Source organism: Pungitius pungitius, chromosome 16, assembly GCF_949316345.1.
Source record: "Pungitius pungitius chromosome 16, fPunPun2.1, whole genome shotgun sequence".
NCBI lineage: Eukaryota > Metazoa > Chordata > Actinopteri > Perciformes > Gasterosteidae > Pungitius > Pungitius pungitius.
In genome coordinates this window covers 11,777,663-11,805,333 of record NC_084915.1, presented here as the reverse complement: position 1 = coordinate 11,805,333, position 27,671 = coordinate 11,777,663, and the positions used below count along the sequence as shown (strand labels likewise).

The following is a 27,671-nucleotide window of genomic DNA, read 5'->3' as shown; positions in this document are numbered from 1 at the left end:
AAGGATGTTGAATCAAACATGTGACAATGATTTGTTAACATTCTGGTACAAACACAATCAAATAGGGGATTGGAAGAAAAAAAAGTCACACAGCTACCACCGTGGTCCCCGTGACACGCCGACATATATCCGCAAACGTGCAAGATTGTAAAAGAATCACCTCTTCCAACGCCCTGTGGCAACACTTATCTGTTCTGCTTTCACCCCCAAAGGAGGAAGGTTTCACACAGACCGCTCCTCGAGCTGTCAAAGCACATTCACACACTTTACACTCATTCAAAGTTCGACTTCAACTCATTTTTAGGGAATTGTTGCAATCCCTAAAACCCATCAATTTGACACTTGCAGAGTGAACTTGAAAAATGTATCACTTCAAGCACCGAAGAACCTAGTTTTAAAAAGCAGTTTTAAACTTGAAAGGTTTTGCAGCAGCACCAGGCATTGTGTTGCTGACAGCAACTTCATGAAAGCAAATCGATCAGCTGGGTTTTGCTTATTCATTTATCCATGAAATCAATGTGGTACATGGAAAGTTTTTGACTGGGTAAACAGTGAGGAGTGATTCATATTGAATGCATCTTTCTCTCAGGCATGTCTAATTACCTCACTAATAGACAGAAATGCTCATGCGCGTTATTTGGAAAATGATTAAATCAAACCAATGGTGGTGCCTGTCCACAACTGCAGAATAGTGTATCCACACAAATGAGGAAAAAGCGTAAAAATGTATCTACTGGCCTTCAATAAACTGTGGAAACGACACAACAGTGTAACCTCCGCATGAAAGATTACACAGCGCACTCTCAGAATTGGAAGTTCAATCATCGCAGTGAACGAGAGGGTCAGCGATATGAGTTCTCCTGTAGCAAACCAACGATTAGCACATAGCAAAATATGGTGTGCCGTCGACGGAGACAGAGGGCTCAGATGGCTAAACACTCACTGTCCCCTGTGACACAAAAAGACAAACACACACACAAATTAGCCTTATACAGCTGTTGGGTCTGGGGACACATGTGGATACACTCTCACATCCCAGTTTCATACTGTATGGTGCATCATCTCCATCGACTCATTGCAATGGAAAAGCCTTCACCACCACCGCACTGCTGTAACCAATTAATCAGTTGATTATTTTGGCGCGCACACACACACACACACACACACGAGCAGTTGGATGTGCGACCAGTAAGTGTAGTGTGCTGAAGAACCAATCGACTCTTTGAGATGAATGAAAATGTGTCACATTTGATGTGGCTATAGTTTACATATTGATGAGTGTGTGAGGGACAATATGCCTCTGGAACGATATTTACCTTTTCACCTTGATTTACAAATGGAATAAAATCCCACCTTATACCATTGGCTTGATAACTACCATTAGTTTTTGATTGTGATCATTCGATTGACATTTCTACAAATGAGAATACCGGTCCCTGTAACACCAGGAATAATATGGCTTTTGTTCTTTACCGGAAAACAGCCAAAACGTCACCATTTTTGTATCCTCGAGATTTAAATGAAACATTTCACCTCTTCAATAAGTCTCCAATGGAAGCTTCCAGCAAAGCTTGTGCTGAGAAGGCATCGGGACCTCCCTAGACTGCAAATGCGGCAGCTCGGAACATAACATGTTGGAAGTGAACCACAATATTTGTAATCTGTGCAGGTACGAATCAGCATTACTTGAAGTACAGACCATCAAATCCTCAGGGCACAAAGACTAAAGAGCATGGTATCAATGCAGGCCCTGGCAAGTTGGCTCCTGTCTTTGTTACGGTGTGATCATGATGAAATGATGTTCAGGCTTTATCCTGTGGGATTAGATTCAGTCCAACAGTAGAGGCCACAAACTCCATTTTGTGGATTCTTAAAGGCACTTGGGTATCTGGCTAGACCGTTTGCACACCTTTGACATGCGCTTAAACTCACTGCTTTTCAAAGTTGGATCCAAGATTGGTTTTCTGAACCCGTGAAACACGGGTTTAGAAGACTCTTCTAACCGCTCTGCGAAGCACAACCCTGTGTAAAGTGACAGCCTATCCGATCTCAGACTATGGTCACGTAATCTGAAGGTCCATCTCCCAAAGTATGTAGAATAAACTAAATGCCATCAACCATGCCGCCATCCGTTTTGTCATCGGTCATCAATGCAACATGAACTGTTTAGCCCACTGGCCATAACTCCACACCCGTAGATTAGTTCATCTATAAAACCATCATTGGCTGCTCATAATCTCCAGCAGTAAAAGCAATTTACGCTCTAGCAATTACATCTACATAGTCGTTCCGAAACCCTGCACCTCTTTTGGCCGTTCCTCATTCCAGTTTAACTGCTCCCAGGGACTGGAAATGTTTGTTAAAGAAGATAAAGCCTCCCACCCTCGTCCGGTTATCCTCCTTCAATATCTCATCACAAAGTCTGACTTTTTTCTCCGTTGTACATATTATGATGTTGGCATCATTATGTGCATTTGATCGAGATGTTTCCGTTCTTGCTTCTTGACGCTGTCTTATCTTGGGACCGACAATTGCAATGCTAAATTGATGAAGCAATTAATACTAACACGTAAATATATTTATTTCTACCTTCATGTCTCCAGCCCAATCAAGCTAGACAACGTAGAACTACCTACCGACCACTACATGAACCACAAGTTAGGTTTTAGGACCTTATAGGCTGTATCTACAGAAATACGGGTATTTCAATATGTATGTTTTTTCTCACTCACAGACGTTAATTTCTCATGCAGTATTTTCCCACAGGCGCAAAAGAGGAAATATAGAGCCACAGGCTGTCTGAGCATCATTTCACTTGCTCAGCTGTTTGACAGTCTTGATCCCATGATAAAGGGCTTATGGCGAACCCATATGGTGGTTGACAGGATGTTTTTAATGAAAAACTAATACACATGGAACATGACAACCGACTTTGGTTACCCTGACTTCATTAAAACTGTGATAGCCCATTTTTAGTCATGTTATTATACAACACATAATGCATTGAAACAATAATACATGTTCCTCCTTAAGAGAACAAAAGTAATATGCTTTGACTAGTGTAGATTACTTGATCACTACAGGATATTTACCCACAGCTGACTTAGTATATGACTAAATACATTTCCTTGAGGTGAGAGGAAGAGCTTTCACCCATTAAGAAGACTGGAAGCCATATTCGGTCAATTTTGCAGGGGCGCGCGGCTCACCAGTGTCCTAGATGTTTGATGTGTGGGTACAAAGATCTTTTTAATTTGTTGTGTGGGAACAAAAAGCCCTTTAATTGGATGAATGTGGAGTGGAAGAAAGAAAACCTCATAGTGTCAGAGTCACGTAAACACATAAATGCATGGTACTGGTGTAATTATTATCTTTTGAGTGTTACAGTGGATTCTTCATGTGACTGCATTACTAATCATGCCATTAGTCACACGCCATATCCTGGCAATTTTGCTACCAACACTTCCATTTAAAATTGAGTGTCTGTCTGTTAGTCTCACCTGTTTTGGGGTTAATGGAGAAGAAATTCTGCGGGTTGCCAGCTGTGATGCGATAACTCAGACGACTGGGGGTGGCACTGAGGTCAGGGTCCTGCGCCTGGATACGGATGACTGACACATCCTTTGGAGAGTTCTCCATAATTACTGGATGGTAGATAGGATCCGAGGTGAGAGGAGCATTATCATTGACATCTTCCACCTGTGAGAGAAACGGGCAGGGGGAAGAAATGGAGAAATAGAGATGCAGGACGAAGCGGAGAGAGGAAGAGAAGAGAATTGCTTTAACTGTCTTGTGTCTCTGAGCTGGATCTGAATTGACAATTGTTGTGTCGATGTAACATAACCTTCTAAATTAGCATACATTTTGTATCTTTGCTAATCAACAACTGATGTAGTGACGCGTGAGCTCGGTTTGGGCTGGTCCTTTATCAATCACCAAATGGAAATTTATTTACCAGAAAATGTCATGGATGTCACTGCTCAAATGCACAGCAAATGGATTTTGCTTACTGCAGCATAGATGCACACTATTTATGGCGAACAAAGTGTTGATTGAGCGTTTGCTGCGAGCAACAGAGAGCCAAGATCGTTCAGCCAGTGAATGAGGAGCACCTGTGCCTGATTAATCTCCCTCTTTCTGTGATGAACAGACTCTGAGTAAAGCGCCCGATCACCCCCCACACCTGAATATCCCCGAAGCCAATGTTGCAGTGGTGACGTGTGTATATGAGTGTTACAGCGGATTACTTGGTGCCAAATAAAATAGGTGCCGAAGCAGAGACTTCCCTCCAGTGCTTCTCTCTCTCTCTCTCTCTCTCTCTCTCTCTTTCTCTCTCTCTCTCTCTCTCTCACGGGCCGAGCGTTGCTGTAGTTATTCAATGCACTGAGCTCCATTTGCACCTCCCAGAGAAGCCCATGAACATTTAATTAGTTTCTCTGTAACCAATACCCCACAAAGAGATTCTTAAGAAATAGCCTTCAGTTACAAGTACAGGCTGTGAGACTTTAACAATAACAGGTACAAGCAAAGGAGGTCATTTGTTAACAACACTTACTTCAGGATAGAAAGTTGTTGGATGTAATACGTTTGAGAATTGCACTACATCTGGAGTGCTGGATGTATAAAATATGGTGCACAAACACTACACAATGAATATGTAGTAAAATTGAATCAAACATAAAACTGAATATTTTGGGTGGCTGGACAAAGTGGTCCAAACTATAATGTCAAATATGAAACATTTCCCCATCTTTAGACTTAAAAAATGTTATTCTTTAAGATTGTGATGCAAGAGAAGCTAATGGAGAAACTGGTCTGACTTGGTGTACAAGAGTCAATTGTAAAGGGCAATGTTGATTAGCTCTTTATAATTTGGAACAAACAACCTGCCTTTAATTTCATAAAAGATAAAAAATAAAAAGAATATAAAGAATTTGAAAATCTATTATGGTTCCATTGTTTTAAGTTCTCTCTCAAGAAAAATCAAAACAAGGATAATTCCCTCTTTGCGCGTCCTTTTATGCATGCACAGTACAATATTCATATTGAAAAATGCAGCAGAAAGTGGGTACCTGGAGGAAGATTTCAATCGATGCTGAAAGGGGTGTAACCCCTCTGTCTGTGGCATAGACTGTAAGCCAGTAGGAGCCTTTTGTCTCACAGTCCAGGATACCAGCCGTGTAAATCACCCCTGTTGAAACGGAGCGAAAGAAGAATTACTTCTTGAGAATACATATCCATCAGGTTTATTTGAGGAGACAGCGTGGGTGCCATCCAGAGAAAACATCACTCAAATATCTCATCGGGGGAAAAGTTCTTGAATACTAACGTTACAGCAGGGAAAGGCAGAAATGTAGAGAAAAACTTTTTGTCCTGGCTTCAGTGATATTCACAGGCATTAGCGGCGCCGCTGTAGTCACCTTCAATGTTTCAGCTTCTCTCCGGCTAATCACAGCTGACTAAACTGCTCGCAGCTGCAATTTGCTTAGTGCCAAATGTACCCTGGACTGCTCTACACCGATGCAGACACCCCCGCAGACACTCACACATATTGACTGGCGTGTGTTTAGCGGCCTTAGGGAGACAAGTCGCTGACAGCTTTGGTGACCTCTTGAGGGTCAAAGAGAGCATTCTAAATGGATGACACATGGGTGCCTCTTTTTTCACCAAAATCACTCATGCAACGTAAGGACACAAAAAGTGACACACTCTCACACTTTTTAGTTGTAGGGTGTACTCTTGTCATTTGAATACATTGTCAAAAACGCCCAATGATGCAAGGTCCCGAGTGTCACATGTGTTTAATTTAAACAAGGACACCTTAAAAGATATTTATCTAATTACGGTATTTAAATCAACAGAAAATAACTCAATCCAGCTGAGGATGAATACACTGAACCCATCACAAGGGCGAGGGAAGTAGTTTTAGGGATTTCTGCTCAGCGCACACACACTTTTAACTCAGCATGAGTCTCAGCAAGAGGGTCTGCGTGCGTTTGTCAATGCTCGCAGAGCGCGTGTTCAGTTCACAAGCAATTAGCCCCTACAAGAGGCGAGGCGGAGTTGAGACAGGACATGAGAGAGGGTATATTTACTTTGTGTCTCGTATGATTACCAAAACCGTCCCTTCCTGCCATTGAAGGCCGGTCGAGGGTCCATGATGTTCGACAGTTTATGAGTCTTGCATTCAATATAATGTGTCAGTGTTAACACTATGAGTTATTTCCTGCAGTGGCAGAAAGAGTAATATATGGTGTTGGCTGGATTGACTAAATTCCTTGAACATAGGCAACGCAAAAATTGCATTTCAAACGTACAAACTAGTGAGGGAAGTAAACATCACTGTCTCTAATGTATCTCTAAATACATTAATAAATAAATCCGCCTGTTTCCCAACCTTCAGTCTTCCTCTCATCCACAACTCCCCACCCGATATGCCGATGTTAAAATCACACAACCATACAAATCCGTGACTAAAGGTGTAACCGTGCGCCCTGCTTTCCATCTTGTTGTAGCCTCTTCTGCCCCACGGCTAAGGTGTTATCTTATTACCAGAAATTCATGTGTTCATGTCATGATCGTGACGAGGCAGCGGCCCCAGAGCAGAGTAGTAATAAAAGTGTTTGTTGAAACACATCTTTTCTGTGTCGTCCTTGACCACGTCCTTTTCAAACCACATCTCATCTGCGTCAGATAACTGTACCGAGAGAGGCGAGGAAAACAGAGCTGGCTCTTTCAAAAGCTCTTTGAACTTTAAGACCGACAGGCGCTGTTCAGTGAATTCAATATAAATCTGTCTTGACAGCATCCATTTTTACGACAAGCAACACACTTCAAAAGGGTGAAAAAAGATTTGATGGGTCATGGCACATTTTCAAATCGAATAGATAACAGTACGCTGGTGGTTACATCTATGTGTTAAGTCTATTGAACATCTTCATTCGTGAGGAGCTGGTATTGGGGCCTAATGAAACCTATACCATATAAAAAGAACCAAAGCCAAATTTGATGAGAAATGTTTTTCTATGCATCACGAGGCACAGCTGAATAGCTCTGTGTGCGACTCAAGAAAGTACAGCCTGTTAATTTAAAAAAAAAATGTAAGATGGATTGCTTAAAACTGTTTCCCTGTAACTGAAAGACTGCTTTATCTTCACTGTGACAACACCTGGGGCTTGCAAACCCACTAATAGAGGAGCAGCGGCTTTTGACAGTTGCCCAATGAGAAATTGCAGGGCTTGCTTTCCCCTGAACTAATGACAAGAATACAAATGTTGTGTTCAAAGTACAGGGGCGCTCAGGATTTAAGCCAGAGAAAATCCTACTTTTTTTCTAATAGATAGCCCCTGTAGGCTACTTTACTCCCACATAGGGATGAGTCATCTTAATCATCTAAATGTTGAATGAGGGACATTCATTCAACAGTGCAAAAATAAAAAGTTAGACAATGGGGGGTCTCAAATGCATCATGGAGCCAAACTCGAGAGGGGGAAATGCACATGTCAAGACAGGCTCAACCAAATGGATTCATCACACAATATCTGATTCTCTGCGTCCCTTTTAGTCACTCTCACTGTCTGTCTCACTCTATCTTCACTTAGTTCTGGCACTAAGAGCTACAGATTGACAAGTAGTCACAGTGGCTCTGGGCCACTCAACATGTCAGCCAAATGCATGGTCAGAGGACGGCCTGGTGCCACTGTGTCCATGCCGCCTGACAACACTGACTTCTACAAGCTACCAGATGAATCTAAACACTTGGTGACAGTGATGCCTGTGATACTAAGGGGGGGGGGGGATATCAAAAGACACAACTTAAAAAAGCTCCAGATAGACAAAGAAATATATGTATTTATTTCTTTTGAAGACAAAATATATATATATATGTAGGCCTGGGAGGAAGAAAGTAGTATTTTTTTCTGACACTTTTTATGTACTTCAGACTCCTCTGTATCCTCTTCCTTCCTCTCTTCGCTTCACTTCCACTTCACACCGCCTCCACTTTCTGCTCTAACAACCACTCTGATTTCCCCTGGAAAATGCACCCAATAAACTTTCTTGTTTGCTGCCATGCGCCTTACTGAGCTTTTAATTCTAAAGTAAATAACCACACTGTATCAACAAAAGACTGTGTGCTGTAACGGTGTTTGGTCAATGAGTGCAACACTGTAGATAATTATGCATAGTAGTCATATGTGTAAACACAGTGAGCGAGGACATTCTCTCCATATGTCCAGCTGTTTCACTCTCACTTTCTCTCTCAACTAAAGTCAATACTAATTAGCCTAGTTAAAGGTCAATACAGGCCTCCAGTGCAAGTCATGTACAGTAGTTCCCATAATGACAATAGCTGCTGAAAATAAAAAATAAGACCTAAAATAAACTCTAATTGCTATAATAGATCACTTGTATTTAATTTTTCAGCCATCCCTGTACACATTGCCATCTAGTGAAAATGTAAGTTAGAGGTTATTGTTATATGTAATATTGTTCTAATAATATATATAGTACTAGTGACAGTGGGTTTATTATTCATCTTAAATTTTCCCTTTTTACTTAAGACCAGTACTAATTCATAGCACTTGACATCATGTTGCTTTGAAATAATGGATCTAGTTACATTCAATATTAAATCAATAAGAAACTGCAGGCAAGACCCACACTAATTATTTATAGAGGAATATAGCATGCAATTTGCTTATCCGCAATATGGGATTGGTCAGTGGTAAGACTTGTTATCATGGGTAATTATGTAGCACTGGAATCACTCCGGAGTATCCTAGAGATTTGAGTGAACGAGGCACTGATTTTGGAGCTTAGACTTTGAATTTTTCAGCCCCGGTGACAGAGAATCATAAAGCTTACTGGTAGGTTTACACGCTTCAGTTCGGCAGACGGACAAAGGAAACTTTAACAAAAAGCGTTGATGGGGAATAAAGTGCTCCACTTTTGTTGAAAAATCAACCATGCAGACATTAGTATTATTTCTCAGATGGAAAAATAGCACATGGCATTCATACGTACATGTGGTTCACTGGGCTTTGATAGATAAGTTTGATTAATATATTGCAATATCGCCTCTTACAAAGTTCTTCAAATTATGTTTAGAGTTCAGATATAAATATGTTAACATGTAAGAAACAAAAAGAGAATATTACATTTTTAAATGACATCGTTAAATAGACTACGCCTGGGGCAATATTGATTATGCCCCGAGCTCATGCGTTGTCAGGGACAGGGTCATTGAGATGTTTGCCACTCAGAAGAGCAAAATTCCTCTTCAAATAATCATGAATAAACATGTTCTGGTATATATACCAGAACATGTTTATATAGATGTAGATAGTATATAGATTAGATAAATCAATCCTGGATGTTCGCTGAAATTGATTGGATAGCCCCACGTAGAACATTTTCCACTGGCTGCCACTGCAGTATATATAGATATATAGTACATGTGGGATGGGGAGTGAGAGAAAGTTTTCCTTTACATGTGCCAATATGAACTTATATGAACTGTCCTATTTTCATACTGGATATTTGATTGATTTTATTTCTGGGTGAGTGCGTCAAGGCCTCTTGTTTGGATCAACTCGATTTCAGCAGGGCCTTCACACTGCAGGGAAGTTGGAGACAACTGCATGCTTTTTTCGGAAGACGGGTGGAGGGGTCAGATTTCTTTTAGTAAGTCCCAGAGATTTCACTCCTTTTGGAAAGGATGGTGGTGCTGCACAGAAAAGCCTTTATCAATGTTATCCACACTGCACTGGATCAGTTGTACTGAGCAGCCTGAGGCCCACCCTTTGTAGCTGCCATGCTGCCCTCATTACAGTAATGATCTCCCAGTGCACAGCTCCCACGTGAAGCCTGCACGGACTCTGATCGTACATCGCACTCTCTTCACCTCTCTCCCCCAAATACAAACATATATGGTATCGAGTGGTGATGCTTTCTCCAATGGGTTGCAAAAAATAAATGTAACGGTTGAATGAAATAAAGCAGTTGAGCAACAGCTACACACGTCAAAGTCATCCGCAATGGCGCAGGAAGGGTCAGATAGACAATGATTAACAACGCGTTTGAGTGTTGATATTCCAACCATGGCCCTTGAAGTTATTGGATTTCCACTTTACATAAATAGGTTTCAGAATTGATCTTTTGTCTTACCTGTGTCTTCGTCGATGGTGAAAGTGCCTAGTCCGCTGCCACCCCTGATAGAGTACCTCAACACCCCATCTCGGCCCTTATCGTCGTCCTTAGCGTTGACTGTCAGGACACTTGTACCTGCGCGGGAGTTCTCCTTCACTGAGCCTCTCAGGGCAAAGTCCGGAAAGTAGGGTGCATACAAATTTTCATTGACATCCACCACCTGAGAAATATGTCATTGCTTTAAAGTTTGTGTGCGCATTCAAGCCCAGCATGGTTGTACAATAAAGCATTCCACCAAATTACCCTTATTTCCTTTAATTGCACTACGGCTAACAGCCATGCATTATGCATTTGGTAAATATATTTTTCTACTTGTAATATTTTACCCTTTTCATTAAATTATATGGACTGAAATATAATGGTGTAGAATTAATGCCAGGAAAATAAGGGGAGCATTAAAAACCTCCGTTTGGATTTACACACCTCCACCTCCACAAATGTCTGACTCTTGAGGCTGGGTACTCCTCTGTCCTCAGCAGCTACTGTCAAGTTAAAAAGTTGTTGTTTCTCAAAGTCCAACTCTTTCCTAATCCTCAAAACTCCGCTCACAGCATCGATCTGAAAAAAACACAAATCATAGTCCCATACATAATAATCTGTCATTGAAACAAATATCAGCACGTGCAACAGAATAGACCATACAAACAGTGACATCACCTACCTCAAAAGTGCCATTGAAGTCATTCCCCAAAGAGTATTGGACCTGTCCACTAGGCCCTATATCTAGGTCCTGAGCCTGCACCCAGGTAATCACAGCCCCTGGAGGAAGGTCCTCTAGTACTCGAGCACTATAGCTGCTAGGGATGAAAGCTGGGGCGCAGTCATTGACATCCTCCACTATTACACTGAGAGTAGTCACTGATGACCTTCGAGAGCCCCTTTCAGCCTTGTCTCTCACTTCAATCTTCAATGTAAACATTGGGGTGGTTTCTCTGTCTAAGTGGCTGGAAACAAATACACTTCCAGTTTCGCTGTCAATACCAAACTGAGGGACACTGGTAAGCATTACGTAGGAAAGCTGCCCATTTTGACCCTTGTCTCTGTCAAATGCAGTCATGGTAATAACTTCGACTCCAATCGCAGAGTTTTCTGCAACAAGAGCCGAAAAGCTGTTCTGATAAAACTCGGGGTCGTTGTCATTCGCGTCATCAATGATCAAAGTGAGTAGTCTCCAATTGCACAGCTGAGGAACACCCTGATCGTAGATGGTGATGTTGAGGAAGTAACGATCCACTCGTTCGCGATCAAGTGGATTCAACACAGTTATCAACCCGTTCTCCATGCTGATGTTGAAGCAGTTTTCTTTGTTACCTTCATATATTGAAAAGAGGATGCGGCCGTTGAAGCCTGTGTCGCCATCTCGTGCTCTCACCTGGAATACACTTGCCCCAACCGCAAGGTCTTCTCTCACCAGAATACTGGTAGGTAAGGCCTCAAACTGCGGCGTACGTTGGTTTATAGAGAAAAGGTCTGTATATCTCTCAATTGTTCTTGGTCGAGCCATAGCGGACGCTTTTGATACCATCTTTTCTGCCAACAGCTGGGCTACCCTGGTCTCCTTACAGTTGAACCCCATGGGTGGCATCCTTCCCCTCACCACAGACACATTTACAAATGTAGGATCAGAGCACATCTCCCCATCTGTTGCCATTATTTTCAGGTTGAATATCCCACTTTTTAAACTAGCCAATTCGAACGATCTTTTTAGAGACAAGGCTCCAGATTCTGCATTTAAGTCAAAATAGTCTAACTCGTTCCCAGACAGTATCTTGTAGGTCACCACACCTAGCTCGTCCATGTCCACAGCTGACAAGGTGACAATAGTCTGACTGACAGGAAAGTCCCGGCTTATCATCCCTTTGCAGGAGACTCTCTCAAAGAGAGGCTGATTGTCATTTATATTTGTCAGACGAATGGTGACATTAACTTCACTCTCCCTTCTGTAGGGTGAACCCCAATCAGAGGCCCGCACTGCAAAAGTATAGATATCAATGGATGTCTCAAAGTCTAGGTCTGTTGTGATCCTCACTTCCCCTGTGTCCTGGTCTATTGTAAACGGGAGATTCTGTTCGCCCCTTATTGTGTGGGTTACATAACCATTCTCTCCTTTATCAGCATCCACGGCAGACACTACAAGGGCAACAGTGCCTATAGGTAAGCTCTCGTTGATCGCAACATCATAGAATGGCTTGTTGAAGGCTGGAGAGTTGTCATTTGCATCAACTAGTGTGATCTGAACCCTTGCTTGCTGCTGACCGATGATATCAACCACCTCCATCTCCATAAAATCCTGTGATATCCCTGTCAGCTGCCTCTTGGTCATAATAACTCCAGTCAAAGGGTTTAGATCAAAGTACATTTGATCTGAGGGGCTACTGAAGCTGTAATTGACACCCAGAGGAGCTGGGGAGATTTTCACCACCTCTACAATAGTGCCTGGAGGAGCTATTTCACTCAGCTGGACTACATAAACATCTTTCTCAAAAGTCGCCAACACTGGCTCTGGCTTTGAAACCAGCAACTGAACAAGTTGAGTATTCGAAAACTTTGGAGGTATGCCCCTGTCTTTAGCTTGGAAGGTCAAGTTGCAGCCATAGGGGAATGTATCCCAGTCAAACAATTCTGATGTTTTAACCCGATACTCATACCCAACAGGCGATCGATCAATCACAAATTGTTCAAGAGGGTCACCCTCAATAATGGACACCCACTCTATATCCCCCGATACCCCTTCGTCTTTGTCCGTCACGGTCATTATGACATACACTGGGTCCTTGTCTGCCCACGATGGAACAACAGCAACTGCTTTAAGAACAGGGGCAAATTTGTTGACCCGCTCCACGGTTAGCACCAGCCGAGCAGTGCTGCTGATACCGTTGTTCCCGTAGAGTTTCATTCCTCTGTCAACCACCTGCACCTCCAGCTCAAATCTGTCTTGTTTTTCCATTCTGGGCCGACCTGTCAGGGTGAGGACTCCGCTGGTGGGATGAACAGCAAAGAGTTCTATTCTGTTCTTGAAGAAGTAGTAGAACTCCCCATTTGAGCCCACGTCAGCATCTGTGGCTGTTACACGTCCAATGCTGGCACCCAAGGGGGCACTCTCAGAGACAATGAATGAATAGGAGGTAGGGGAGAAGAGAGGTCGGAGATCATTGGTGTCCAAGACCTTGATATAAACCGTGGCTAAGGCCTCTAGGCCTCCATGGGCAGATGCCTTAACTGTCAATGTGTAATTGTCCTGTACCTCCCGGTTCAACGTTGCACCACTGCCTCCGTTAGTACGTATACGTAGAAAACAAAAATCTCCAATTACAAACTCCTCAGCCTGGAAGATTCCCTCACTGTCTCCAGATGAAATAGAATATTTGATGTCTAACGACCGAGGTGGCCCAAGAAAGATGCCCATTTTTACATCACTGCTTGAATAGGTTCTTGCCGCACAGTTCTCGAAGATGGAAGCGTTATAGGTAGGCTGGGTAAAAAGAAGCAGACCTTGTCCTGCCCTTGGTTCTGTCAGGAACTGGGCATGGGTGGGAAAAAAACGGAGAAAGAAGAAGTATATACAATAGAAAAGAAATGAAAAGCTGGGTAGAGGAAGCATATTTCCCCACCGATTACGCTTCATCACTATTCCATCACCCAGTCACCCTATATTTGGAAAGAATAACAAAGGAAAACAGATTCAGTTGCAGAAGTGTTAAAAACATGCACTCTGCATGCTAAAAATTTGGCAGAGAGCTGTGAAAAAAGTTAAAAAGAAACTTTCAGAGGTACTGCTTATCACTACAGGGAAATGATATCAATCTTGTGTTTCAACAGTTTGCATTCAAACACAGAATATATTTCACCCCAAAAGGCTCAGACGCAGAACTGACATATCTTTAAAGAAACCACATCAAAGTACACACCCTCAGTGAAACACATGTCACAGAATAAAATAACAGGGATCAGGAACAATGGGTGTTACTGTAATACAGAGTACCGATAAGACACAAGGGCTTCAGCTACTGACAACCAGGGTACATTTAAAAGAGAAAATGTATGGGACAAAAGACAGACAACATCTGGGAAACATCATGAGGCACAATTTCCCAAAAATACTTACAAACAAATTAGTTTTAAAAATAAAACACTTTTTTAAACAAGTCTGCATCCATGGTGCATGTATCATTTACTTTAGAAACTGCAGTGCTGTACTGTTCAATAACAGTAACAATTTAAGATACTTTAATTGAATATTTATATTTTATTCAAAAAGATGACTTTCACTCCATTATATTTTGGAAACCAATGTTGTACTTTTTACTATTCCACATGCATGTGACAACATCATTTACCGATTACTTTGCAGATAAAAGGTTAGCAAAACAAAATACATATCATCTAATCAATGAATCAAATATTATTTATTAAATAAAATAAAATAGCTGAAATTAGGGTCAGCCTTTGGAACCATAGTGATGCCTAAACATTAAAATATCACAAATTGTAAAATAATTTCACACTAAACTCGTACTTATAAGCATTATTTTATGGAACTACTTTTGAAGTCTACTTTTGCTTTTAAGTCAAATTTGAATTCAGGACTTTTGTATATGTATTATTTTAGTGTTCAACCAGCCGTGTGTGTGTGTGTGTGTGTGCGTGCGTGCGTGCGTGCATGTATGCGTGTCTGTATAAATTGATTATATGCAATCTGCCCGATACCATTGCACGTAGAACAAAGAATAGATAAATTATAGCACCAAATAGGCTGTCAGAATCCAGCGACTCACACTTAACGTTCCCCACAAGGTGACTGTCCCAGGAGATTTTGTGGTGGATTTGTCGTCTCCCATGTTGATTCAGATGCTTCCTTGCAAAATCAACGAGTTTATTAATCAAGCTACGGTCTGCACAACAATATGTAGCTTAACGATATTGTGCACCGACCTCACGGACAAATCTGAGCGCGTCCTACCGTCACACGAAACAGCCGAAAGTAAATCCTTTTCCATATCCTCTCCGGCAGTCAGGGGGGAAAAAATCAAAGCATAACGAGAGAAATAATCGCGCAGAACTCAGTGGCGACAAGGACAATTTTATGTGCTCGTATCCCGATAAGCAATCATCTACAAGGCTGCAGTGATCCTCGTAAAACTAAAAAGCTACTGCCCCAGTTTCCCTGCACCTAACTAATGTCAGCCCGAGTGCAGTGGGCTACTTTGACTTTATCTGTACTAGTTTACCCAAAACGGTGGTTAAAATAAATTTCATTATTTTGCCGAGGTTAAGGTCCGACACGTAGTATTAAAAACATTTCGTTGAAGTTCGGAAGCGGTCAGCATCAGTTGTCGGACGAGTGGGACCACTGGGCGCTCTCGGGATGGAGGAGGCGGGCTCTGGGAGCGCCGATCTTTGCCGAGTGTAGCCGACAACTTCCGGAAGTGTTCGTGCAGCAGACTGCAGCTACCACACTCAAACGCGAGCTTTTAAGGGTTTACTCACACTCCTGGCTACCAGTAAAACTTGTTCTATCCGTCACCATGTCCGTTTTGTGTTATAATACCGGATGTGGGCAGCGATTTGATCCCGAAAACAACCCAGACGGTGAGTAGTATCTTGTTTAGCTAACGCTAACCATCGCCGTGCCCCTTAGCCGGTCTGTTAGCAAGCCTCGTTCACCTCGGAGGAAACGTCTAGAAATTTCCGCAGCGAGGAGGCCTGCTGGGCCCGTTAGCTAACTTGCTGTAACTGTATAACTGACTGGACCCCAAAAAGCAACACATGTAGTCACCAAACACCGCAGTGAATCTAATGACACACGTGTTGTGATTCATCGCGGTGTTGTTAACATCTTAAAGCTCCTGTGGTTTTTAGCTCAAGAAGCATCGTCTCCCCTACAGCGGACACACTACTTTTGGTTTAAAGTTCCAGAAACAAGTCACTCCACGTTTTCCCTCATTTCCCATTAGTTATCCTACATCCATGACGACAGTGTTATTGCGAAAGGAGCGTAGTAAAGTTGTTTGTTTGAGTTGAAAGACCGCTATAAGGCAAAGTAAATGGAGTAACCGGTAAACAGCGAGGTCCCGAACAGTGGTAACCCAAGGAGCTGTAGCTAGGTGTACACGGTTTGTCATTGCGAACCTTGTATTTATAGCGTACCTGCATCTCCTCATACAGAGGTGCAAAACCACGAGCATACTGGGTAGAGATGCGTTTACAATGTGCTAATGTTCTTTAGTACAGTGCGAAGCAGGCTCGTGTCAGGGGAAAACTCAAATGTGTGTTAACCAAGGGTCTCAATACATCTGAAAAACATCTGTCATCTTTCAAATAAAACACCCTGGTCATCAAGATTAAACCTTTTATTCCCAACTCATTGCTGTTTGTTGTGTTTGACCCTGTGTTATTAAGTCACAGGTTTGCCACGTGTATGTCATATATTGTCCTGATATATGTAATAATAATAATAGCCGCAACGTTCCAGGTGGTATTGCTGTCTTCAGCTCACACAACAAACCTCAGAGAGTTTCTTATTTCATTAAAAATGGCCTCTTGTCGTAATGAAACATCAAGTCTCTGGCAATAAACAAAAAGTAAATTGACAAATGGGCTGCGTCTTCTCAAAACTATATATTACTTTTAGGAATAGGTAAGTGTAAAAGCCCTCAGCAGGCTGCACTGAAAGGAAAACGCTGGACTTTTGGCATCAAGCAGAAAACATTTTCCCTCTTTGTTCAGCGGTCGTTCACACTTCCTAAAAGCCGACGATTGAAGACCATATTGTGCTTTTCAAATATGGTCAATTTCAAACGATGGATAAATTTGTTTTGCGTCAATTCTTCATGTTATAGCAAGATATGTGCATGTATACTCTTATACGCCTTTTCTCGTGGCGAGAGCTCTGAGGTTTTTTCCTCCCACGGTTTTAATCGGCGCATCAGACATCGCTGACCCTGTTATTTTGATAGGTATACCACACATGGACAGGAATAGCAAATCAACACAAATCACAATGCTATGTTTACCACCAGTTTTAAATGACTTGGAATCTGCCCGATTACATTGCATGTAGAAAAAAAAGAATAGATAAATGATAGGCTCTCAGAATCAAGCTGTAAAATAATGTTATGGTACAAGTTGAACGTCTTTTGTCTTTATTGAAGCTAGAAGACATCAAAAATAGACTCTACAATAACTGTTGACAGTCTGGTGTAGGTAACATTGTTCCCTTTATCACCATATATATTTCTTCCAAATTCATCAAAGTTGTGCTCCTTCCCACAGATGGCTGCACCTATCATCCCGGAGTCCCAGTGTTCCACGACGCATTGAAGGTAAAGGATCAGAAAGTGCACAGTTGGCTTTTTGCCTTGTTATTTGGAGTTAATGTCTGTCTGACTTTCTTCAGGGATGGTCTTGCTGCAAGAGAAGAACTACCGACTTTTCGGACTTCCTCAGCATTGTTGTAAGTTTTAGTTTTGGTTTTGATCCATACTTTGAGTCCTCCGAGGTCACGCTTCCATTGTCTGTTGTTTTCATCGGCATTGACTGCCAACTTTTGCTGTGGTGGTTTCGGCCCGAGCGCTCAGTCTTTGTGAGTCTGACGCAGGGACTTTCTTCTCCTCAGGGCTGCACAAAGGGGCCCCACAACAAGGAGAAGCCCCCCGAGCCGGTGAAACCAGATGTGACATCGTCAGGAGAAAAGAAAGACGCAGATGACCAAAAACCAAAGTTTAACGAGTACATCATCTCGGCACCGAAGCCTCAGGAGGCGATCTGCAGGCCAAGGTTGTACATATTGCTTTTTATGTATTTCAATCATTGCCTTAGGAACACCCTAGATTTCTCATTATTCCTTGAGTAAAACAAAACCAAAATTATGACTTATATAATGCAATCATTTTATCTAATCACATTTAAGGGAAAGAAACAGGCCAGAAGTATATAAACAGGGCTTAGAGTTTAAAACTGTGTGCGTGTGTGTGTCCCTATTACTCCAGATATTATGCTCCAAACTTATTCTGTTTTAATATCAAATGTGTTTAAAGGATATGTGCAGTATCCGAGTTATTACATGATCCTGAATCCTGAATCAGAGGAGTGTCAGATGTGTTCTCTAGTCTTTTCTGTGAAAGCTGTCCCATTACTACGGAATAGTGAAACTCCAGGTCCGGTCTGAGCTCTGCTACATACAACAGACCTATTTTTGAAGTGATATTGCCGATAATGTATTGTACTTTACGTTTTTTTTTTTCAATTAATAATTAAATCACAAAGAAATCAGTTCTGTCCCTCACATTTTTGATTCTAATAGAATTGTGGCGACTTTGCAGTGCTGATGAGCCGATGGTGAGATTGCAGCATAAAGTCTCTACTTCTCTGAAGCAAGCTCTGGAGAGACTGAAGCTTTCTGAGAATATGGCAAAGGAGAAAGGTAATAGCACAGCGTTATCTTCCCCTTCTTTCTCCTCCCGTCTTTTTCATGTTTCTGTTGTTGGTCATCTTTACCATAGACATGTGTACCATCCGTTACCATCCTCTTCTTATTGCAGCAGACAGGAAGGTCATGTTGACAGGGGATGTTAATGGATGGCCTCTGGGAGTTTATGGCGTTTAAGTCAAAGATGGCAGGGATGGGACAACGCATCACAGCTGCAGATGTATTTTTTAGATTCAAACATCCAAGTCAGTGTCACTCCTTTTCTGTCCTTCGTTCTAGAGGAAGACAATGACGAGATCAAGATTGGAACATCTTGTAAAAACGGAGGATGTACTAAAGTAGGTGAATGTGTTATTCTATACTTGTTAAAACATGCTGGCCTAGATTGTCATGGTGTTGAAATGGTTGCAAGTTTATATCTTCTAGTCTAGATCCACTCCTCTGTAGGGCTTTGGCAACTGCAGATTAAATGTTTTCATGCATTTACTTTAAATTCATGCTGAAATTTCCACCAAATAAGTTTTGCCTTGTTCTTGATTTGTAAGCCAAATTCAATTGACATATTGCAAGAAAAATGTATGGCAGATTTTGTTAAATGAGAACATAAACAAATCACAATATTGGCCTGCGCTCAACACTCCGGTGAAATAGATGCAGCTCCTCCTCCGCCCCCTCCATGTTTGCTCGGAGGTGGATAAAAAGCTACACCCTTGCTCAAGCTAATCTGGCCTGTCAGAGCAGAAAACCCCAAGATTAAAACATAAATTGTAAGGAAAATTTGCATTGGCTGGTTTTGTTGGCACTTGGAGTGGGACCTAAATGTTTTAAAACCGTTATGTGAATCACTTTAGCTGACTTGATTAATAGCCACAGGTTATTTTGTCATGGATTTCTTGCCTTTTACGGTTGATTAATCACTTCAAGTCTCGGTGGAGTCTAAATTTGCATGTTTCCAAAGTAACCGAGAACACAATATTAGTCTAATTCATTCTCGTACACGTGGGCCAAACAATAAAGACATTTTGTATTTATTTGCTATCCAAAACTATTTACTTCAGTCTTTTAAACGACGCCTTTTCACTGTCATCGTCAGAGCTTCGATGGACCTGCGTCCGATTCGGACGTGTGCCTATACCACTCTGGATTTCCTATCTTTCATGAAGGGTAAGTTAATACCAAGTTTCACAGTATTGACATGAAATAACCGATGTTCTCCGGCAGCTGTAAAAGAAGCGTAATGAGTGAAACTCAGGATTTTCCTGTTGGCCGTGTTCACCGGTTCTTTTGAGTGGCATGTTATTGACTCCGGGAAATCCAGCGAGTGAACGTCTCTCCCGCCTCTCCAGGATGAAATACTGGAGCTGCTGCAAGAGGAAAACATCAGACTTTAACACCTTCCTCTCTCAAGAGGGCTGCGCCAAGGGAACACATCTATGGAGGAAAAAGGACGCGGTGGGTTTGACAGCGAGTGATGCTCTTTGCGTGCGACTCCCATCTGAGAAGAGACTGAATTGTGAATAACCAAGCGTTGCCTTGAAATGCCGTAATGTGAAATCTCCTTGCAGGGTAAGAAAGTGGTTCCGTGTCGGTCTGACTGGCATCAGACGGGCTCGCAGGTCATCATCTCCATCTACGCAAAGAACGCCGTCCCGGAGCTATGCTACGTGGAGGCCAACAGCACCACGGTGAGGGGGGCACGCCCTGCCCGACGATTTCTGTTAGTCTCTAAGCGGCTTTGTCTTCCTTTCAACCAAACGTCTGTTTCTTTTCTCCTTCAGCTCGACATCCATATCATATTTGAGGGAGACAAGGAATTTGTGCAAAAAATCAGCTTGTGGGGAGTAAGTAAAGCATCCTTTTTTGATATGTGTGGGGTTTTTTTAAGCATTGCAGACACTTCAATGTAATCTCCTCTCATAGTTGATAATACGTTGTATTAATATTGGTACTGATCTTTACAGTTGTAACTCAATATGACAATATTTGTTCCTAGAAATCACATTTCCACCAGACTTGTGGCTCATAAATATACGTATGTCCATATACTTAAGCTGCTGCTGCTGCTGCAGCAGCGTGTGTGTGTAAATATATATATATATATATACACTCAAAATACATAGCTAATACGCACACCAAGGCTTATTCACCTCACGCACTTGGAGGGAAAAAAAGCAAAACCTCAAAGCAAGTCTCATGCTGGTGGCTTAACACAAAATTGCGTGACAACTTCTGCTTGTCATTTCCTACATCTCACATGGAACTATCTGCAATCTGTTGAGTTTAATATACTGTTCACCCAAAACCTGAATATATACACCAAACATTACTCATAGCTGTTTTGATCACCTTCATACTAAAGGGACTGAGCCACTTCTGTCGCACTCTCCCTTTCCCGTGCAGGTGATAGACGTGAGTAAAAGCGTCCTGAACATGATGGCCGCCAAGATTGAGATAGCCACAAAGAAGTCCGAGCCCATGTCATGGGCTCGCCTGGACCTTCCTCCCCTCCCCCCGCCCAAGGAGGAGGAGGAGAAGAAGGAAAAAGAGGAGTCTGAAAGCGAGGATGAAGATGAATGATGAGGAATTACAATACAAAACTAGTGTGTATACTTTCCTGAATGAAAGGCCATATAGTCCAATCCATACCTTCTTTTGCTCTCTTCGAACTTCCGCCTCTACGCTTAAACATTACAGTGTTTCCCTTTTTATTCTTAGTTATCAACGTTCCTGGTTTTGACCGAGGTTTTGGTTTTATTTGTCATTTTGAATGATCAAAAATCACCCAAGTAATAATATACTGAATGATAGTAACTGATGTTTAGCTTGGTAATTGCAATCAAAATAGATTAAGATTGGACACATAAAGCCTTTTTTTTTTACATGTAGCGTTTCATCGTAATGGACCCACAATGTTTGGGAAAAGATTCATTCCATCCTGTAGTTTCATAAAGTGTTGCACTGATTGTCCACTTCTTTTACATCAGACTAAATGTTGCAATTTTTACACATACATTTCCATCTGTGTGACAATGAAGGTGCTCTGTATTTAGAGTAAGACATTTTTAACACATCTTAAGATTTCCACAACTGTATTATGTGGATTTATTCTGAATAAATTGTTTCAAGAAATACAACTTTTCTTTGGCACTCAATACAAATGAAGATGTTCAACCACCCTTTTCTTTTTGCAATTTAAATAACAAAACTTAAACTCTAAATCTTTTTGTTTTGTTACATCATATTGTGTATTTTGTTTTGCCTCGAAGCAATCACTGCTGTATTTATGTCCTCATTTCTTGTCAAAGCAATCTAAAGACCATTTTCTAAAGAGAATGTACTGTAATATCTGAGAATGCCAATTGAATACAATGTATTTTAAAGCAAAGTAGGGCTACTGTATTATACAAGTTGTGCTTGATCAGTGGTTCTCGAGGTTGGTGTTGGCCAATTTGCTCCAAACACTCACCATTGAGCCACTTGTGAATGCACACAAACTTAAAAAGTTCTATTCAAAAAGCAAATGATATCACTGGGATGTAATTAAAATCGCCCTGTTTGAGAACTACTTTATAGGCTGCATGCTTCAAAGGCCATGAATGTATGAATTGCATTTGGATAAATTGCATGACTCCCAGGTAAAATTAGGGAACCAATTTATCTTCCAAACAAATAAACTTTTGTGTTGAACTTTCCAAACTGGAGCGTGTGTGATGTATTTCTCACACTAAATATACATACCAAGTGGTGTTTTGAGTGGTATTAAGGCCAGACTGTCTCTTAACAGGCGACACATGAGGTTTGACCTTTCAAGCGAGGACTTGTATCCACTTGCATCTTTGGGAATTGCAGTGACTTTTGCAAATGTCATGAAAGTTTTTAAAGCTATGACATAACTTTAAGGTTAGAATATTGAAGTACCTCCCGATGTTCTGCAGTGTCTCAGACCGTGACATCCATACAGACACTATCACCTTCCTCCCTTTCCAGGGGCACGAATCACTCCACAAACATAAATCAATTTAAATAATAATTAAAGTGTGGTTCAACTGAACTCCCACACAAAGATATTAAAAGAAAGTCCCACAGCTTTGTTAAATTCATCTGAAGAGTTTGTGTTTCTGACTATGTGGCAATTAGATGTACGGGTTCCTTCACTTTAAATGGCTGCATACTGCACACGACGGATGAAATAAACTGCCAAACCTTATTTTGAAGGCAATCAGCAAAATCCATGTTAACCGTAGAGAATAACTGTGAAAAGTCAAACGTGATACAGACATTAAAGTGAGCAAGAATTTAAAACCCATTTCAAGATTTCCTCCATAAACAGTTTTTTACTTTTGATACAGTTGAAATACCTTGACAATAACAAATATTACATAGACATCATCACAATGAGTTAATAAGTATGTGGTATAATTCACAGTGCTTGTTAAAAATGAAAACTAGGAAAACATTCCTAGATGAGTGTGTCCCTACACAGAACCTTCACAGAGTCGTCTGGTAGTTACGCTGCTTGGTTTCCTCTGAGTCACTGCAGATAAGTGGCTGTCTCTCCGGGAGGGCAAATAAGTGTTTCCACTTGGTCACGCGCAACCACTCCGACGCTCCGCATCTCCGTCTCGCACTGAGGACGGCGGCAGCTAGGGTCACCGCTGCCATTCCTCCGCAGAGCCCCGCCAGCAGGAGCCAGGGCCACACATCCCGCAGTTCCTCCAGGTAGGGACGCATGGATTCTGCCAGCCTCTGGTCTGGAGAAGAAAAGAAAAAAAAGATGGAAGTATTTCCCCCGGAAAATTATGCAAATTGTTTGAGGACAAACTGTCAGTGTGGATATTATTCCACAGGTAGATTTCAGAAAATGCAAGTGTTGTTTTTTCTACCAATTGATGTGGAAAATAGAAAGATTGGGAACTTACTCGCATCTAGCAGGTATGAATATTCATATCCTAATTCCTTGCTGGAGATGAAGAATTCCCTGTTTCTATGCAGGGGCAGGAAGGGCACCATGTGGTATTCACTGTTGTGCCCTATAGGAGCATCAGAGTCTGGGTACTGGGCCGGAGACGGTCTGTGCCTCCTGAGCCACTGCTCATAGATGCTTTCACAGAGAATGAAAAACAATGTCAAGCAACCACGTACGTGTACAGTGTGTGTGTGTGTGTGTGTGTGTGTGTGTGAGCGGGCTCACCTGTCAACAAAAGCGTGGTGCAGAAGGAATATGGGGTCGTTCGCTGAGCCCTGCACCGAGGACATGGATCCGTTCATGAACACATGAAGGGCGGCATGCATGCCCATCCGGGGACTGTTTCCTAACCCAGTCCGAGGATCCCCGAATCCTGTGACGACAAGCGTGCAAAGTTTGGGTTTGAAAAGCTTGGATAACAGAAGCTCTTTGTCGTTAAAATGAGTATTCCATACAAAAATGTGATTTTGCGTGTGTGTGTGTGTGTGATTTTAAAGTCACGCTTCTCTGACCTTCCAGAGTGTTCCTGAAGCTCATGTTGGCCCCGCGGTCCATGGCTCCGGTGTCATAGTCGGGCAAACTGAGAGTGAACTCCACCTCTGCAGAAGTCGGCAATCGCTCAACCACATTGCGGTTGTGGTTTCCAGGGTTACGGCGCAGCGGGCCTTCTCCCCGAGCATCACACAACACACCTCTGTCACTGTAATCGGTCGCCCGGGAGCACAGCACCTGTTGATGGAGGCGCACGGAAAACGCATGGCAACAGCAGTGATGGCATTAGACGATAAAACCACAGGCGGGAATCCAGCTTGTGTCCTGCTGCTTGAATCAGGTCACAATGAGTTTGGAAATGGCCCTACTATTGCATTTACTGTGTCTTTTGATCGTGTATCAAGTGGATCAATCAGCCAAAGGTTTAAATCCTGACTTCTTTTCCCATATTCATTTATAGTTAGGTTATACAGTGAGACACCATTTATATTCCTTTTAATTCCTTAATATTTTGCAAATTATTTTTAATAAAAAGGTCTGTGTAAAAAGGTCTTTCTGTTTGCTGGTGCACTTTATTTTTTATCTTTTTAAACCTTTACTGCTTTATTTTTACAATAGCCCATAGCTTTGGATTACTAACCCATCGCATTATATTTTCATTATATATTTTTGTTCTTCTTTGCAATATGTTGTCTTGTTGTCCAATGTCTAAAAGTCTGTTATGCACCAACCGCCAAGTCAAATTCCTCGTATGTCTGACATATTATGACAATACATGATTCCTGATTCATACTCTAATAGTTTCAGTGACAAGTCAGCCCTCACACAGTGGTTCCCTCCCATTACACACACGTGCGCGCGCACACGGTTGAGCTCACGCACTTCCCCCCCCAAAAAAGTTGTAAACCACGCTGAAGCACTGTTTATCACATGCAGGTCATGAGAAGATGAAGGCGAAAGGGAAGAAAGGGCCATTTTTAATTGTGTTTTCCTCGATTGTTTTTTTTTTTACCGTCCAAGAAGAGAAGACGGAGCCTGGGCTCAGGAGACTGGGATCCCGGGGGCTCCGGTCCCCCATCAGCTCGTCGGTGCACACGTCACACCCCTGGGCGTCCCTCCAGTCCCAGTACGGGATGCTGAAGCCATTGTCTCCGGTCAGCTTCCGGATCTCGTGCTCCCAGTGCAGCAGGTACAAGCGGTGCCACGGGAGGAACGCGGGCGCCCAGTGCGCAAAGTCCACATCGGTCCACACGTTCCCGGGGCCGCCCAGCAGCGCGTTCCGTGACACGTAGTAATGCATCCACACGAACACATCGTACGAGGACACGTTGGCGAAGATCGGGTTGGAGCCGTTCTCCATCTCCTGGTAGGTCCCGGTGGCCACGACGTAGTCCCTGCTGATGGTCTGCTTGGCCAGGTTCAGGTAAGACACGAGCCTGAGCCTCTCGGCCCTGGAGAGGTGAAATATGTTCCTCCTGAGAGACTCTCTCCTCTCGTTGCAGTTCACCCCGAAGTAACCGAACGCACAGTCGGCGCAGCTGAAACCCATGAAGTTACCCGCGCACCGGCAAGTCCGGTTGTAGAAAACCAGGGGCCATTTCTCCCTGTCGTCCAACCCGGCGAAGGGGTACTGCGGCCCGTCGGGCTGCTCCGGGACCCGCACGTCCTCGCAGGAGCCCCGACCCGAGCCGGCTCCGCAGGGAGAACCGTCTCCCTCCCACGCCGGGCAGCACTCCTTGGCCAGCAGGGCCTCCCGGGTGGCACACGGCCGGGGGAACTGTTGATGCGAGGGCCCGACACACAGCAGGAAATACACGAGCACAGGTTGCCACATTACAGCAGTGTCGTCGCCCGCTTCGGAGTGGGGTGGTTAAGAGGGGAGTCACAGAGGCGCACGGTCGTTATTCGGCAGGGCTTATATTCATTCTTTGCGAGTTTTTCCTCCGGGGGGCCACCCCTCCTCTTGGTGGAGCGAGTCACATGCCGCTTAACCCTCGGGGTGAAGCTTACCCCATGAGGGGCGCAATCAGTATTACGCAAACATCCCGAGACCGCAGCCAGGGAAATAAGAATCACTCTTCTGAATATTTAGTGAAAGTATGTGGGGAAAGTTACCACTGAATGATCAAATGAAGAATCCTTCACAGTCATATTGTCACATGAAGGCATAAACCACCACTATAAGCCCATAGTGTGTAGTGGCAATGATTTTACAGTCATTTTCTGCTGAGATCTATGGACAAGCGTGCCTCAAATAAAGTAAACTGTTTTTCTTGCAATGAAATCAGTACTGCAGAGACATATTGAGGATGAGCAGAGAAATAACGAGCATGTATTGTTACAGTCAAATCCCCAGTAGAACTCCACAAATGAACAAACAAACTTCTCAAGGGGCCAACATGTTTACACACAGCGGATAAGTGGCTAATTAAAAAGAAGCCCCAGTTTTAATTCGAAGAGCTCTTTAGACGCTTTTTAATAAAGATCATTCATTAAAAAAAACCTTAATTTGACATAAACAATACATTCAGTGTGTGCAAAGATTCCTCTTAATGAACTCATGTAAGTGGAATACATGTATTTTTGGACAGGGTGGTTGTATGACCCAACAATAACACAAATGATTAGTGTAAACTAACGCAGGCACCTTGAACAAAGGTTTCTCTGAGAACAAGCTGATGTACGATAGGAGCATCGCCCAAAGCAAGCATATGTGATGTGTGCATTTTTACACTTTCCAAGAAGAAACCTTTGATGACTTTTGAGCTTAACGATTCTACTTTACTCACGTGGTTTGTTACGCCAAACATGTGTCCACTGGGCTCGCCCAAAGTTCAACTTTCAGTCTGATGTTAATGAAACTCTTTGAAAGTGATATTTGCCACATTGTTTGTAAGTCTCTGCTGGCAGGTCTCCCTGCAACCGCCATTCAACCTCTGCGGCTCATCCAGAATGCAGCAGATCGACTAGTCTTCGACCTTCTTAAATTCTCCCGCACTGCTCCACTCCTCCGTTCTCTTCACTGGTTCCCAGTGGCTGCCCGCAACCACTAAACATTGGTGCTCACGTAGTTTGCTGTGAATGGATGGGGTCCAGTCTACATCCAGGACATGGTGAAACCCTACATCCCAAACCCGCTCACTCCGCTCTGCATCTGCCAAGCTGCTCTTTCCTCCCTCACTGAGAGCGAAACACTCGACTCTTTGCTGTCCTGGTTCCTAAACGGTGGAACAAGCTCTCTGATGACATCAGGACCAACCTTTACAAACGAAAGACTCACCTCTTCTTTAGTCGACTTTACCTCGACTAAACACACTAACAAATTGTAGCACTTAAATTGTACTTATAATGGCTCTCATCTATAACAAGTTGTAAATTGGCTGATTTGATGAAATTGCACTTTGTTGTCCAGTTTGTATCCATTACATTACATTACATGTCATTTAGCTGACGCTTTTATCGAAAGCGATTTACATTGCATTATAACCCATGCATTACATTTTGCCTGGGGGTGTCTTGCTCAGGGACACTTCGACATGGCACATGAGGCAGCCGGGATTCGAACGGCCAACCGAG

At 42.7% G+C, this 27,671-nt stretch overlaps 3 protein-coding genes across 3 annotated transcripts in view; 1 reads left to right on the top strand and 2 right to left on the bottom strand.

Moving 5' to 3' along the window:
* The window catches only part of LOC119215203 (protocadherin Fat 3), a 52,970-nt gene extending 37,443 nt beyond the window's left edge, over window positions 1-15,527 (bottom strand). The window contains exons 1-6 of the mRNA XM_037467160.2: window positions 14,985-15,527; window positions 10,871-13,857; window positions 10,633-10,767; window positions 10,168-10,369; window positions 5,073-5,191; window positions 3,501-3,699 (exon numbers count right to left, since the gene is read on the bottom strand). Of these exons, the coding sequence (XP_037323057.2) occupies window positions 3,501-3,699; window positions 5,073-5,191; window positions 10,168-10,369; window positions 10,633-10,767; window positions 10,871-13,834 (3,619 nt within the window). The 5' untranslated portion in view covers window positions 13,835-13,857; window positions 14,985-15,527. The remainder of the gene's footprint in view (window positions 1-3,500; window positions 3,700-5,072; window positions 5,192-10,167; window positions 10,370-10,632; window positions 10,768-10,870; window positions 13,858-14,984) is intronic.
* A 69-nt stretch (window positions 15,528-15,596) lies between these two features.
* Window positions 15,597-22,330, top strand: chordc1b (cysteine and histidine-rich domain (CHORD) containing 1b). Its single transcript, XM_037467161.2, has 11 exons — window positions 15,597-15,798; window positions 17,482-17,531; window positions 17,606-17,662; window positions 17,825-17,985; window positions 18,531-18,631; window positions 18,917-18,975; window positions 19,731-19,801; window positions 19,984-20,089; window positions 20,203-20,322; window positions 20,416-20,478; window positions 21,038-22,330. The coding sequence occupies exons 1-11, from the start codon at window positions 15,735-15,737 to the stop codon at window positions 21,212-21,214; spliced, it is 1,029 nt and encodes a 342-aa protein (XP_037323058.1). The 5' UTR covers window positions 15,597-15,734; the 3' UTR covers window positions 21,215-22,330.
* Window positions 22,331-22,960: 630 nt separating this feature from the next.
* On the bottom strand, window positions 22,961-25,992 carry LOC119215419 (tyrosinase-like). Its single transcript, XM_037467576.2, has 5 exons — window positions 25,108-25,992; window positions 24,116-24,332; window positions 23,829-23,976; window positions 23,557-23,738; window positions 22,961-23,388 (listed from the first exon to the last, which is right to left on the bottom strand). Exons 1-5 carry the CDS (start codon window positions 25,927-25,929, stop codon window positions 23,126-23,128), a joined length of 1,632 nt encoding a protein of 543 aa, XP_037323473.2. The 5' UTR covers window positions 25,930-25,992; the 3' UTR covers window positions 22,961-23,125.
* Between the last annotated feature and the right edge of the window lie 1,679 nt (window positions 25,993-27,671).